This window comes from Rhinolophus sinicus, linkage group LG05 (assembly GCF_036562045.2).
Source record: "Rhinolophus sinicus isolate RSC01 linkage group LG05, ASM3656204v1, whole genome shotgun sequence".
Classification (NCBI taxonomy): Eukaryota; Metazoa; Chordata; class Mammalia; order Chiroptera; family Rhinolophidae; genus Rhinolophus; species Rhinolophus sinicus.
In genome coordinates, this window is record NC_133755.1 from 98456592 (window position 1) to 98472402 (window position 15811).

Genomic DNA, 15811 nt, shown 5'->3' on the forward strand with positions numbered 1-15811 from the left:
GTGGCTGGAGGGTATAGGAAGGGACCTGACGCTTCTTGATGAAAATTTCACAGGACTATCGCAAGTGAGAATAAGGACAATAGAGCAAAGTGTTCATAAATCTTAGATTTGTGCAATTTAAAATACACCTTTATTTAACATAAGCCATATTTGGCAAAATGAAAAATTTACTAACATGATTGTTCTTATACATGTTTTTGCAATTTTATCATGAATCTAAAATTCGAGGACCCACCATCCCTGGTTTCCAGCTACCATTTTGGTTTATGGCGTCCTAAGACACCCTGGTCAGTTTCCTTTTGCCAATTTTGGAACAGGATGGCTGGTGTGTGTGTCTGCACGTGTGTGCGTGCACAGCTACAGCGGACTGAGCTCACGAATGTCTACCTTGGCAGGGGTGGGGAAAAGCAAGGAACTTCTCTGGGAATGAAAACAAGAAATTCTTGCCTATAAAACCCACAGATGCCCTAACCTCGGGGGGGGGGGGGCCAGAGACGGAGGGGTCTGTTAACTCTAGCAGAAGGCACCTCTGACACATCTTCTCTCTTTTAAAATGTCTTTCAGAAGGAATCCAGGTAAGATTGCCACGACTCTTTAAGCTTAGTGAACCTGAAATGCCATTTGCCTTTCTCCCCATAAATAAAAACAAAAATGAAACAACCCCAAACCTGTTTAAAACACCTGTTCTTTGGAGGCTGAAGAGCTCAGAACTAGGTGTTGGGTGGTGAACCTCCCCAGGACGGATGCACAGAGCAGGTCCACACCCCGGACGCCGCTGGTCGGCGCCACCTGGCCCACCAGGCTCCTGCAGGAGTACAACCAGGCTTCCCGGCAACAACCCCTTGACTGACTGCCGCTGCCATGCAGCGCTTGTCCTGGGGCTCCTGGGCCCCTCCAACCACAGAATCCTGTGTGTAAAACCCTTCAGTGACTCATCACCGACTTCAGAACGAAACCGAATCCCACGCCCAGGTGTAAGTGTTCTTCCACTGCCTCTGGGCTGAGCTTTCACTCCTCCCTCACCAGCAGTCAGATGGCACCCACGTCTGTCCTCCAAGCCTGCGGTTGGTTACTTAACCACCACACGGTGACCAAGGGGAAGAGAGCAAGTTTGGGACTAGCCAGAACAAGGTTAGATCCTCGCTTCCCCACGTATAGCTAGGGGACCTTGGACAAGTATTTCAGTCTCTTTCGGCCTCAGTTTGCTCGCTCCTCAAATAGGATAAAAGTACTGCTCCCGCCTCTTAGGGCTGAGAAGTTAATGAGATGAAGTGTGCAGTGCTTATCTTCCCCGACCTGGTCTGCGGGATAAGCACCACACGTTAGCCGTGACCATTACGCTCTTCCTTGCAATTAGAATGCCCTCTGCCACCACGGACCCCATCTCCAGCTCTTCAAATCCTATCTGTCCTTCAAAGTTCAGTTAAAATTCTATTTTCTTCATGACTGCTCCCTTGAGGCCTGCAGCCTGAAGTGTATTCTCCTTCCTCCAAGCTCACCCTGCTGTAACTTGTACTTATTTGCTCATGTGCTCCCTTTAAAGCCCTTTGTTAATGGGTCTGTGTTAAGCTCCTCTGTAAGCTCCCACATCCACACAATCCAGCCCGGGCACTCGGGCACTCGCACACACGAGTGCTCAACAAAAATATTTGCGACACTAATGACAAAGAGCTCAAGATGCTGCTTTGTCCCCCAAATCTAGGCCTAATATTTTATTTGCAGCAAAAAAGGGGAGCGGGAGGCTTTACTTCTGGTTTGCAAATGGAGGGACGGAAATACAAGAAAGTATTTTAATGAGGCTTGAACATGACGATATTCATCTGAATTCTGTTCACAAGATGAAAACCAGTCTTCATCAAATGTCATCTTGGTGACATGGAAAGTTTAACTCTCAAGCATCCTTGGCTTCAGAAGGAACAGAATAATTTAACACACAAGGACCAAGCACCTGAGCTAAGGTTGATTCATCTAAAACTCTCAGCAATCCTCCACAAAATGGGCCTGTGTCAGTGTCCTGGCCCCTCCATCCCCGTCACAAGAAAACAGCGCGTCTGTGTGTAACAGATGCCAGAGGCTTTCGGAGCGAAGCCTGGCCTTCCCTCCAACGCTACAAGCAGCACATGAAAGGAGACAATGTTCTAGTCAAAGACGCCTCAGCCACTGTTTCCCTTCAGGGCTCAAGCCTGGATTCTTTCCAAAGAGCTGCTTTGGTCAGTCCCTGGAAATTCATCAGTGTGCTGCAGGCACGGCAGGGGGAGAGCGCTCAGGAGGCGGAACGAAGGAGAGGAACAGAAAGGAGGGCAGGTCTCTCTACCCGGGCTTCTGGGAATCAGCTCCAAAGGAGGCAGGACTGTATTCCAAGGAAAGAGCAGGCCACAACGAACAGCTCGCCACTACCTGGACAAGTCCTGACACTGCTGACTACGAGGGGGCATCGTTTACCCTACCTGGCTTTTTCCAAGTAATCGAGATACAAACAGCATCACTGCAAACTACAGAGGTGCCAAAAAAATGTATACACATTTTAAGAAAGGAAAAAAAAACATTAATTGTAATACTCAATATATACTGATAACAAAAGATGAATACAAGTCATGTTTGACGTCTGCAATTACAAGAGGTGCTCTAAGTGGTTACCATCAGCGTCCAGACACTTCTGATTACAGTGAACTACTGCTTGAGCAACATTGACCAAAGTGTCCAGTTGTATACATTTTTTTGGTACCCCCGGTATATATGTGCTTCCTCCTTCCTTGGAGCAAAGCAAACTTTAATTAGTCCAGCCGCATGTGAACAGTTCTAATTAAAGCCAAGCGAGAAGCATTCTTCTCTCCTTAGGAGACAAATTCAGTAACCAAAGGTGGTTTTGTGCACCTTTTCATTTAAAGAAGAAAAGTGAGGCGAGTATCACAGCTGGTCTGGATGACACAGTACACGGAGTCATTTCTAATAGTGAGAGTTGACTTTTCTCATCCAACACCACACTGAACCACAAATGAGGTATATAACCTTTACCATGATAACAATTTCCATGGCACCCTCTGGAATGCTACCAAAGCAGCTCAAGAAAACAAGCTCATTTGAAACACTTGAAGAATAAGCAGGGAAAAAATGCCATTCTGGGTGGCCCTTATCATTCACCCCAACATCCCAAGATGTCAGAGCAACAAGATAACCCCTTTGCAGAAGGGGCTGGTGGCCTTTGGTGATAAGGGCTTATGAGCTGTGTGGTTATTACCCCCGAGGCAGAAATGGAATGACAGGTAATGAGAATAGAGACTGTCCATACAGGCATTCAAATGCATCGAGGGCCATTTCTAAACACCACCACCAGAAGTGTGTGTGGGGTTGACATTTTCAAAACAATGCTGAGTGTTTCTATGTGAACCCCTAAGTGTGTCCTTTTTAGACCTTGTAGAAGATGAGAAGTGATGGGTGGCCAAAGGCACACAGCTTCTTGGAGGCACTGCTGGGGCCAGCACCCAGGAATCGTGGCTGTCAGTCCAAATGCCACCACACACAGCAGCTCCTAACTCCTTTGACCTTCTTTGTCTGTTTCTGAATCCTTAGTAAGAACACATGGATACTCTATCCATGGAAGAATTCTGTGGAAAAGTAGACCTTCAGCTGCATCTTTATCTTTACCAGATGTTTGGTTTAAAATTAACCATCAGCTACTCCACAATTAAAGTACCTATTCCCTCTAGGGTTTAGCTGGCCAATCTTGGAAGTGCCATGATGGAAGAGGGTCACGTCAAAGCACGTGGTTTTGAGTTTCAGATCTCTCATGTTCAGAGCATAAGGACGCTCATTACGCTACTGTCACACCCATGACCTCCAAAAGTGTTTTTTTCCCCCTTATGACGAGAATACCCTTGGGTTACAGCTGAATGGAATACTCTTAAGTCATAAGGACAGGCTCTGTACACTGGAGAACTCTTCAGAACAAAGCACAAAGAAACAGCTTGTCCTCAGCCCAACCTGGAACAGGTATGTCTGGCATTTCTCCCTGAATCCCAGGCCCTGCCCTCTTACGCTGGCAGTCCTTTTTTCTCACTGTTCAGGCCTCCTGAGAGGTGCTTTCAGGTAGGTTGCTTCCATATATCCAGCAAGAAACGCTCATTTTATATTCCACGGGGGTGTTGGTGGCTGGGAAGAGAAAAACCTCAAGCTAAGACTTAGCATTCTGAGGCAGTACTGTCCAATGGTTTGGAGCGCAGACTCGGATCCCAGGTCCACCCTGGAGCTATCGCTCTGCGCAATGGGGGCAGTAACAGTGCAACGAACGTTAATGAGTTAGCCCAGTACCTGGCCTACGGTAGGCACTGTGTAAGTCTTTGCTCTGATTCTAGCCAAACATTTACCATTTCCGCTTCCAAGGCCTGAAGGCCCATGACTAGGTCTGAAGTGGTATTGCTCCTACTGTGTACAGGAGCTTCCTTCTGAGTACAGAAGCCCCAACCACAGCGTCCTTTGCATAATATAAAGAGAGAGCTCCAGCCTACCTGCTGACTCGGGCTTTGCAGACCCAGTCTGCTTTAGTTGCGGATCTGTAGAGTGGTGCGCTGCCTGTTACACCAGCTGCAATGCTGTGCTACCAAAGGTTTGCAGGGTCAGTTTAGAGGAGTCAGGCTGGGCTTTGGACCAACTCCCAAAATGCCTCTCTACTGGAAGGCATCCCTTCCTTTTCCCCTGGGTGTGAGGGGTGAGGGGAAGGCTGTGCTTCCTCCTTCCCTCCATTTGCCCCCCTGTATGGCATTCTCTCAAGACAGTGCCAGAGAAGCTGAGGGGCAAGGAACAGAGTGGAGTGTGTCCACTCCCCGAGAGGTTTCTTTCTGAGCAAGGAATTTCAGTTGTAAGGGAACTAAGAGTGAGAAATACTTTAGCCAATGCTCAGGCTTTTCTTATAAGTATTAATCTCACCAGATGTTTCAGCTTCTCTGTACTTCTGTGAAATGGGAAAAAAACAGAACAGTAAATATCTTTTTCAAAGTATTTTGGTAAACAAAATAATTCTTTTTATAAAATTCAATCATCTATTGTCAGATCTTTTATAAAGTGTTTTTCCAAATCCTATTTTCCCACAATAATGTATCTATTTTAGGAAAGCCTGAAGGGAAAGAAAAACAACAAGATAGTTTAGAATAGAATGTTTCCAAAGCAACTGCTCTGTGGTTCTACTGAGGACCTTCAAAGCCAGAGCCCGGGGAGGAATCAATCGCCTGTCAGGTACCTGGGGAGATGCTTCAGCAGCATCCACGCCACAATTATACAGCAGTTAGAAAGCAGAAAGCTTCAAAAGATTCAAAGAAACAGACACTGACGTCTGGTTCCGGCAATGCAGCAAGTTGAACAAAAGCTGAACAACTCCCCCACTATTGACACACACAGAAAGGCTGTATGAAACACACCAAAAGAATTCCAACATCACTGACGCCTAACTAACTACAAGGTGAGGTTCATCCCTACCACCCAAAAAAAAGAATTATTCAGAAAAGAGGAAGTTAGCTTACATTCAAGTCCTTTTAAAATCTTTTTTTGTATTTGGGGAAGACACACTGACCTGAGGTGATCTCAGTGATACTAGTTTGGATGCTTACACAGGACACCTGACAAACCGTTCTGTTTTTGTTTTTAAAAAGGTAAAGAAATTTAACACAGATTTAATATTTATTCCAAGAAGCATGACCTCACAGATGTAGCTGGAAGAAAACTTTTTAAAGACTATGTTGAAAAGCAATATAGTGATGATTAAGTCTGGACATCACTGTCATATATCTACATTATGGAGGGGTGAAAAAAGAAAGATGTTTCCATGTTATGGAATGAAAAAAAAAAAAAAAAGAATGAGCAGTGAACATTTGGAAATGAAAGACATAGTCATTGAAACTGAAACTGAATGAAATGGATGAAACAGATTAGACACAAGTGAAAGTATGAGTGAATTAGAAGAATTCACAGAAGAGAGATGTGAAGATCCAAAAATTGTGAAAGAGAGGATAGGTGGGATCTGAGAATGTCCAACACATGTCTAACAGAAGCTCTAGAAGGAGATAATGGAGACGGAGGAAGAGAGGCCACAATCAAGGAGATGATGCCTGGTACTTCCCCAAATTTGTGAACCATAAATTCTCAGACTGCAGGCACACGAGTCCTGAATGATAAAAATGGATGACATCTAGGCACACCATAGTTTTATTTTTAAACACTTTAAAAATACCTGGAAAGAAAAAGATTACCTACAAATGAATAAAAATGGACTGCATTTATCCCAGACTTCTCTGGGATAAATCTTTAGAGTGCTGAGGAAAAATAACTGTTAATCCAGAATTTTACGCCCTATGAAATACTCACATAAAGACAAAATGTCAAACAGATACTTAGAGTTTACCCTTCTCAGAAATGAACTACTTCAGAAAAAGAAAACTGAACCTCAAAGGAAAGAATGGATTTCACAGATCAACAGCGAGCAAAATAAAAATGAAACAAAAATCAGTGAGCATTGATTGTAATGATGATGATTGTTTAAGACCTTAGAAAAAGGTAGAATTAAACAATTGCCACCAAAAAACATGGAGGACGGGGGATCGGAGATGAAATCTTCTAAGGTCCTTGTATTGTTCAGGAGCACAGAAATAGTAATTTACTTTAGACTTTATTAAGTCAAGAATGCATGTTAAAAACTTTTGGGTAACTACTAAAACCACAGAATTAGAACGAGTAACTTTTAAATAAAAAAACCATAAAAATTCAACAGAAAGCAGGAAATTAAAAAAGGGCAAAGAAAACACATACATACGAGGTGTGATCAAAAGATATGGTGAATGTTTAAATAAAAAGAATGTATTACAATAAAAGACACATTGCCATTAATCCCTCTCAAAATGCTCCCCCTGGCTTCAAACACACTTATCCCATCATTCTTGCCACTTTCTGAAGCAGTTCTGGAAGTCCTCTTTCGTGAGTGTCTTTACTTTATCCTCTATCATGACAACGCTCCGTGTCACACATCACTTCTGGTACATGGCAATTTCTGTCAAATAAAAACATTACGGTGTGTCCTCATCCACCTTATTCACCGGATCTGGCACTGTGTGACTTGGCTCTTCCCCAAAGTCAAAATGACCATGAAAGGTAAACGTTTTGAATCGATTCAGGACACTGAGGCAGACACAATAGCACAATGAAGGACACTCAGGAAAGAGGACTTCCAGAACGGCTTCAGAAAGTGGCAAGAACAACGGGATAAGTGTGTTCAAAGCGAGGGGGGGTATTTTGAGGGGGATTAATGGCAATGTGTCTTTTACTGTAATAATTCTTTTTATTTAAACATTCACCATATAGTTTTTGATCACACCTCGTACACAAAACAGAAATTACTCTAAAATAATTATTATTATGCTAAATGAAAATGGATTACATTCTCCACTAAAGGCAAGAAACTGTCAGACTCAGTCATTAAACTCTTACATGTATATGTGTATATCCGGTAAAAAAAAAAAAAGAAAAAAGAGAAAAAAAGACAAAAACTCGATCACAGTTGCACAAGGAGATGTGTCCAAGAACACTCAACACAACTGTTAATTGGAAACCTACATGTTCACCCAAAGAAAAACGGATAAAATGGTGTAAGAAATTCTAACACTAAACTAACACAAAAAGGTGAAACTTAATCCTTAAGATTCAACGTGGTTTCATCTCAAAACATAGTGTTAACTGGAAAAAGCTATTTGAAAGAGAATGTAAACAGTATATCATTTAAGTAAATTAAGAAAATGGTCTCAAGAAAACACTATACATCGTCATGTATACATATATATATACTAAAAGCATAAAAACATCCAGAGAAGAAACATGTAAACTTTAGAAGTTACATCTGTGAAAAGGGTGTACTTTGTATGTATTTTGTAATGTTTTCTTTTTAAAGAAGAAATTAAAATGTCAATATTTGTTATGTGCACAGATATCATTTATGTGATTTTATTTTCAATATTTTGAAGCAGTTCTGAAATTACAATTTAAAATAAAAATCGCAAAGTGAAAGAAAGAGTAAGTTTGGGATCTATGAAAATCCAGATCTATCTAGCCCATTAGCTGCCAATCATTTTAAAAATTACATTTAAATGTTCTGAATGTTTGAGAGAGGGACTACTCTCACGCTAACCACACATCCAGTTCTAACTGCAAGGGAATAAACATACACAAATACTCAAAAAATAATCTTGTTTGCAATCTGTGATTTATCTCTTAAATAAAGTAAAATCGTGGTTCTGGCATTTGCTTGCTTTCTCTCCTAATGCTCAGGACACATTTGGCGGATCATACTAGCAATGGGGGGAAAAAGAGGTGGAAGAAACAGTGTCATGACAACCATCCCATAAGCCAGCGACCTGTGTCAGAAGATGCTAGAGGGTGTATCCACCAGAGCACTGTAACTGAAAGGAATGTAGCTCGGGCATTGGGAATGAAGAGATACACGAAGAAAAATCACTGCTCTGGAGCTAAGTCCTCTCAAGACTTCACAGAGGCACTGATCCTTGAGTAGAGTCCTCAAAAATGAGATACAGGTGGTCAAACGGAGGCAGGCTTAGGTGAGAAAGGAAGAGACCAAAGAATGAAAGAGCCTGGTTCCAGGGTGGGATGGGGCAGGGTGGGGTATCTGCGTAGAGCTGGTTGGGTATAACAGCCAGACAAGGAAGCTCAGAGTGTCCTGAGGAAAGAAGCGGGAAGTGCTCTCAGTTCGAAGCCACATGGACTGTGTCGTACTGAGCCATCTTCCCCGGCAGCTCCTGGTGAGTCCCAGGACCAGTGCACAGGAGCAGGCTGATCAACAGAGACGTTCCCTCTTGGGCTGTAACAAACCAAGCAATCAGATCCTCCCTGCTTAGAGTGGTAAGAGCCAGAGGCAAAGAGGAGAGAGCAGACACACCAAAATGCTTCCCTGTCGGGACAGAGCAGCTGCCTAAGTGGGAATTCCATGTTTGATAAGTTCTCACAAAGGAGTCAGAAGCGGCTGAGAGAGCTTGCTGGGTGGGCCAGGGGAAGCCGGAGTCCAGCCTGGGTATATAGTGCATTATGAAGAATTTCATGTCGGGTAGGTGGGGGTTCCCAGTCTGGGGCTTGGGAACCAGGGGGAAGGCATGCGGATACTTAGAAAAAACAGAGGGGCATCTATTCAGAGGAAATAGGCACTGACTCTCTGGGGACAGAAAGGAACACAAGACTTTTACGTGTGCGATGAGGGTGGTTTTACAAAGCCAAGTAATGCAAACTCAAGTTGTTTCCTTGTGTAACGTGATGTTTTATTTCTGAGCCTTCACCATTGACTGTGATCTTACATAACACCTAACGGAACACGGAGAAGCTAAAAGGTTTGCCATCAAGTCCTATAGTTTCAATCTAAAACATCCCACTGTTCAAATACACTTCTAATCAGGGATCTACGACGGTTTTCCTGGAAATAAACACTAGGTTCATGAGATAATGAGCAGTAATGCCACCTCTCTCCTTTTAGTTTTCTTCCTACCAAACGCATAACGTATGAACATGTCTAGGTTCTTTCGACATTTTAAACTCAGTTACACAATTTTTAAAATATCGTTTATTGACTTTCTTTCTTCTAACAATTTTAACGTTTCAGTGACTCTCCCACCCCACCCTTGCTTTCCTGTTTATCGCCCCTTTTTTAAGATTTCTCTTTGTGTCCTTGAGCGATAATTTTATTTGTCTTAACCTAGAACTTGCCAAGGCAGCTGTGAATTGATGCCACAGGATTAAATAAACAAAAATATCAGTGACTACATATTTGTTTTAAAGATTCTTTACAGACCCAAATAAGAGATAAGCAGGAAGGTAAATAAAGACTAACAATCACGACATGCCAATTGCGTGACCAAAGGCCTATGGCTCCAACTCTTGGGACATTTCACTGAAATGAGGGGCCCAGTGGGGCTCCACGATCACCTCAGTTTGTTGTTGTACAATTCCAGGACTGCCCTCCTGTGTTTCAGTATTCACTGGACTATAAATGCTAAGTTAAAAAAAAAAAAGAAAGAAAAAGAAAAACCTGTAGCCAAAATGAAATTTAAAATTTGACAAATGATACATTATAACGGTCTTACTGAAGAGTTTATGTAAGTACAGAAAAAAAAAAGTCAGAAATCAAACGTAACTATCTTTACGTTGGAGTACCAGGGCTTATTTTCAACTCAGGTATAGCTGATCTGGGTAGAGTTCATAACCTTGATTTAATTTAAGGAATTATTACCCCCGTATCTATTACTCCTCTATGTACTCTACATTGTGAGTTGAAAATGTTATTTTTCTCCTCCGTATTATTTCTCAAATCTCTATATTCAGTGCTTAGTCACTGCTCAACACCTTCTATTGTTCTCACCAAGCTACTTATTATAATATTTCAGCATCCCCCAAATTCACTCCTATATGCATAGCAGCAATTTATACAGTTTTCTTCCCTCTTTACCAAGAGATTATCTGTTTAAAGATAATTAAGGTTAAATTATGAAGTTATACCTAGCTCTATTTCTAGAGCTTGAGAAACATATAAGGCAGATGCTTATGTTCTATAAGCTTTACCAATCTTAACTATGTTTTCTCTAGAATATTGCTATGTGCAATAATAAACTCTATAAAAGCTTCTTAAGGAAATGGCTCTATCACCTATCAATTATGGGAAACTAAACAGTTCAGTCTGCACAACCTGACCGCTTGCTGCGGTTTGTCCCTTGAACACAGAGCTGTGCTGGGCCCAGGAGCCACTCCTGGGCACTGCCCCTGCCTCGTCGTGCAATATCCATCTTGGAGGCTAATTAAAACTGCGTTTGTTCTAGAATAGGACAGAAAAAAAGCAAATAAGGAGCTGTAAGCATTTCACAGAGTGTCAAGTATAAAAGCAATGGTAGTAGCATCTACCATTCTGTTACAAAGCTTTCACTGTGGTTTATGAAACACACGGGAGACCTCCCAGAGCTGCAATACCGCTGCCGATCAAATGCAATGTTTTCCAGGAGCTTGTACACCCATATCTGCTCTCGCACACAGACACATCATCACAGCCTGAGGCTGATGGAGAATTCATTCTTTCCTCTAAACACCAATCTTAAGGTTCGTACTGATCTCTCCCCTTCCCCTTCTCCCCTTCTTGACTACTCCTCGGAGAATTAAAACCACAATAAAAGGTTAAAAATCTACATAGGACTGCTTACAAGTGTTCCTTTTATGCATGGCTTGATTCTCTAATCTAGACACATAGCAGTAGTTTTGTGTTGTAAGTCTGAAAGGTGTGTAGTCCTTTCCCTAAAAGTGTACACAAATTGTGCTTACCACTGGAGAGCAGCTTCCCACCCCCTTAGCTTTAAAGGTTGTATTACTATACTGCGCAAAATAGGGAGGGTATAGTATTGATGCTGATTCGTCTTTCATTTTTATTTAAGCTACAACATTTGCCTTTGAGGTCATCAGATTTGGTTTCAACATTCCAGTTATACAGAAAAAATAATTGGGCCTGAACTCACACAAACCATTCAAACCTGAAACACAGATCTCACTATCCACTCTTCTTAGCTTCTGAAAAATAACTTGTCAAATCTCAAAGCTATTTACAGTTATTAGAGCAGGAGAGGCAGGCTGACTTACCACAAACATACCAAATACAAGTACCACCCACTTCCTTCCTCCACTACATTCAAACAATAATCATGTATTAAATGCTTAATAAAATGCTCACAAATCTGTTTTTCACCTTTTGTTCATTTTCCACTCTGCATTTTGCTTGCACAAGAGTATTTCTGAAATATTTATTTAATTCTGAGCATAACAGGAAACATAAATAAAAGAATCAATAGCAAAGGCTTCTATTTTAAATATTCTAGAAGGCATATTTGCACACACACCTCTAGCATTTTGAACAAGGAAACTAAAAACCTCCTCAAAGGGCATCAATGTCCTTGCTCTTCCGGTTGTCTCCCCACCCCATGCAGCTGCTTTTCTTTGTTTAGGAACGCAATTCAGGACAGTGATAGTACAGGGAAGTGAGGGGAAGCCCGCGTTAACCTCTGACTTACCTCACAGAACATATAGAGAGACAGTAACGTGAGTCCAAGGTTATAGACAACTAAAATTCCTCGGCAAGAGAACGGCTGCCTGTTCTTCATGTATTTTGGTCCCAGCCATACAACCAGTAAGTACACGATGGAACAGATAAAAGTAGGTATATAATTGTCCAGAAGAAACCATCCTTTCACTCTGGTATCTGGCAAATAATAAAAGAAAAATATTTAGTGATTTATAAGGCAGGTATAAAAATGACCATCACATTTTTCAAACATTAAAAAAAACAAAAAATTTCTCTAACCACAATTTTATAACAGTTACCTAATACTCAAGTTCCTAATACCAACAAAGCAACCAGAAGAGGAAGCATGAGTTTTCAACCTCTATCACATGAGGTGAAGCTCCTTGTTTCATGTTGTGAACAACAATTGTGTATATTACTCATGGCTTTTGCTAAGTAAAATAATTTTTAAGAATCCTTTCCAACAAATCTTAAAAAAAAAAAAGAAAAAGAAAACAAGGAGAAAGCTAAATTTTCCATTAACTGGATTTATCAACCAGATTTATTCAATTCTGCCTGGGATAACAAAAGCCTAGAAGTGGCAGTCTTTGAACTCTGTAGTCCTCCCAGCGTGTGCAGACGCCCTCAGCCAGCTTAAGGAGAGTCACTGATCACACAGGCAAGCATCTGCTATGGGGGCAACGGTCTACAGCACAGGGGACCTCTTCTCATTTAAGGGAGGGTGAAGCAGCAATGATTAAGACTACTGAAGGTATTAAGGAACCAGGTGAGGAGCAGAAGCTTGAGAGAGAAGCTACATTGAGGTGAGGGAGCTACTGGTGTAAGAAAGATCTGCCCCGCTCCCTCCCATCCCTTTCCAAGGCAGGAATGAGGAGAAAAAGGAACAGCAGCTCCAAGTAGCTGCCAGCAGCAATCTGACAGCCTTCTCTTTGGACGGGAGTACAAACTCCTTGGCAGTCAGCTTCCCTAGGTGTTATCTGTCCCCTGCAAGATTCGACTTCCTCCTCTGGCCGACTCCCAGGAAGCCACCTCTGCATCCTCTTATGAATGCAGAAACCTGTGGCTCCTCAATCTTGTCTGCCCTCCAAGGCCTTCTACTCTGGAGCTCAGAGACTCATGCAGGTTGCATGTCTTGCATCTTCAGAGAAGCAGCAGCTAGTGGGGACAGGCTTTGCCCCCTCCTTTTTCCCCAGACCTTGTAGGACAAGCACAGGTTAAGTAAAGCATATTTCTACCTGGGGAAGGTACTGCCAGTCTCCTTTCTTGCAGACACCCTAAATCCTCCCCGGGTTCTTCTCGTGGCTTTCTTCCCTTGGCTTCAGGGGGAAATGACCCCCACCCTCTTGCACTAGTTGTGCTAGGCTGGCAGAGAGTGTTACTGTCAGTTCTGCTGAACTGGTGGTTGGTTCTTCGAAGTCCTTTAGAGAAGCAGCTGGCCCCGGTGACCCTGACAAGGGGTTTCTTAACACCTTTTGTCCTTAGCTCTGTGCCTTAGCTCTCAATTCTGAGAAAACAAGTTCCCACTTAGCAACTAACGTCAGATGTTAGTTTGTGTGTACATTATATATCACAAACACAATAAATGCACACCAAAAAAATCTCCCATTTCCTTTTATTTAAGGCTGTTTGCTTTTTACATTTTATAACCGATCTTCATCTTTCCATATCAGCAAATACCCAACCTCCTTCCACAATGCCAAGTACTTCCTGGGCAGATGGCCCCATCTCTGCCCCAGGAGGGGCAATTCTGAGGCATCTAGCCAATCATGGTCATCCTAACCCACTCTCTGGTGACTGGTTCAGACATGGGCATGTGAAGCAAGTGTGCCCACTGAGCTTTGAGGAGATGCCAACTAGTGAAGGTCTCTGGGGAATATCCTGGTTCTTTTTTTTTTTTTTTTAATTGATTGGGGTGACAATTGTTAGTAAAATTACATAGATTTCAGGTGTACAATTCTGTATTACATCATCTATAAATCCCACTGTGTGTTCACCACCCAGAGTCAGTTCTCCTTCCATCACCATATATAATATCCTTGTTCTTAAACCCATGTAAATCAGCAGATTTCTTGCTCCTCCTCTTGACAGTTCTGCCTGGAGCTGCTGCAGCCATCCCACAACCATGAAAGAGCAGACCTATTCTGAGGACAGAGCTGCTGATATACTGAGGATGCAAAGTAGATAATGACAAGAACCAGGCTCCTTGGTTAACAACAGAGTCCCTGAAATAACTCAGGAGTTGCCTGATCTTGTAACGTAAGCTAACGGTTTTTACCATGTTTCCCCGAAAATAAGACCGGGTCTTATATAAAGATTTGCTCCAAAAGACGCATTAGGGCTTACGGTCAGGGGATGTCCTCCTGAAAAATCATGCTAGGGCTTATTTTCCGGTTACGTCTTATTTTCGGGGAAACGAAGTACTATTGTTTCAGCCATTTAAAATTGAATTTTTGGGTCCTGGAAAGCTGAAGTGGGGCATCGTCCCCACATACAGATGGAACTAACTTACTCTTTTCCATTGGCTGTACACGAATTTATTCAACCTGTGTCCCCTATGGATGGGCATCCAGGTTATTTCCAGTTCTGACAAGCAAGGCTGTTAAGGAGCCTCCTTATACACATCTTTGCATAACTGATCAAGGTTAGCTGTAGATTAAATTCTTAGGATTCAATTAGCTGACTCAAAGGGCACGTGCATTTTAGTTTTGGTAGAAGACAAAATTACCCTCCAGAGCGGTTACACCATTTTAGACTCTTTCCCCACATTCTCAGTATTAACACAGATGGTATCACACATATGACTTCATCTTTGCCAGGTGAACAGATAAAGAGCCTTTTGTTGTGTTCTTTTGTATTTTAAAACTGTGAGTGAAACTGAGCATCTTTTAAAAGATCTGTTTAAAAGCCTCTTGTAATTTTTCTGTGAATCTTTCTGTGAACCTAAAAAGTTCCTTCTTTACAGATAAGACATGAAGAGACATCACAGATGACATTAAAAGAAGGCAGCATGAAGCTGATTTACTTCCTGAAAGATAATAAAAGATAAAGAGGCGTATAAAAAGTGAATTCAGCTGTACCTATTTACTTGTTGACGTGACACAACATGAAAGGACATTGAACAGCCCTAAAATGATAAAAAGGAAGGGAGTTTTAACCTCCTATTGCAGTAGTACATTTTGGGAGCCAGTTTCAGCTGGAGACTCACAAGAATTAAGGAAAACATACTGGTGATAATGGTGCGATCTGTGGCCTTCTCAGGCTACAAGCTTTGCAGCATAATTTGACCTCCAGCTCAAGTAAGCAGAGGATCACAGCTGTGTCTCTGTTGCAAAAGCCAGGGGACATGGCAACATTTCAAGAACCATCAAAGGACTTGTCCAAGCCCCTTGTTATCCAGGACAAAGCATTAGTTTTATCACAGAAAATGCTCATGTTTTCTAGAATCTCATCATGCAATATTTACAAGTGGTTACAGTGGCAGGGGGTGGCGGGGAGAGGGAAGGGAAGGAAGGAAGCAAAACCAAAAACCACCTTACCTCGGGGGCCTAGCAATGCCTTGAAATAGGTACTAAGTGATGCATCAAAATTTTCCATTTTAAAACCTATTAAGAAAAAAAAGACATTGATTAATCTCTATTCAAAATGCTCTTTACACAGTATTTTTCATAAAAGAACAAGAACCAATTCTTTTCAAAGAATATGCTATGGATAAGGTTG

The 15811-nt window shown here is 42.0% G+C and overlaps 1 protein-coding gene across 6 annotated transcripts in view; it reads right to left on the reverse strand.

The window, feature by feature from the left end:
- ELOVL5 (ELOVL fatty acid elongase 5) overlaps positions 1 to 15811 on the reverse strand; it is an 86437-nt gene that overhangs the window by 11188 nt on the left and 59438 nt on the right. For all 6 annotated transcript variants that reach the window (XM_074333089.1, XM_019734682.2, XM_074333087.1 and 3 more), the window contains exons 2-3: positions 15631 to 15696; positions 12084 to 12271 (exon numbers count right to left, since the gene is read on the reverse strand). In XM_074333089.1, the coding sequence (XP_074189190.1) occupies positions 12084 to 12271; positions 15631 to 15688 (246 nt within the window). In that variant the 5' untranslated portion in view covers positions 15689 to 15696. The remainder of the gene's footprint in view (positions 1 to 12083; positions 12272 to 15630; positions 15697 to 15811) is intronic.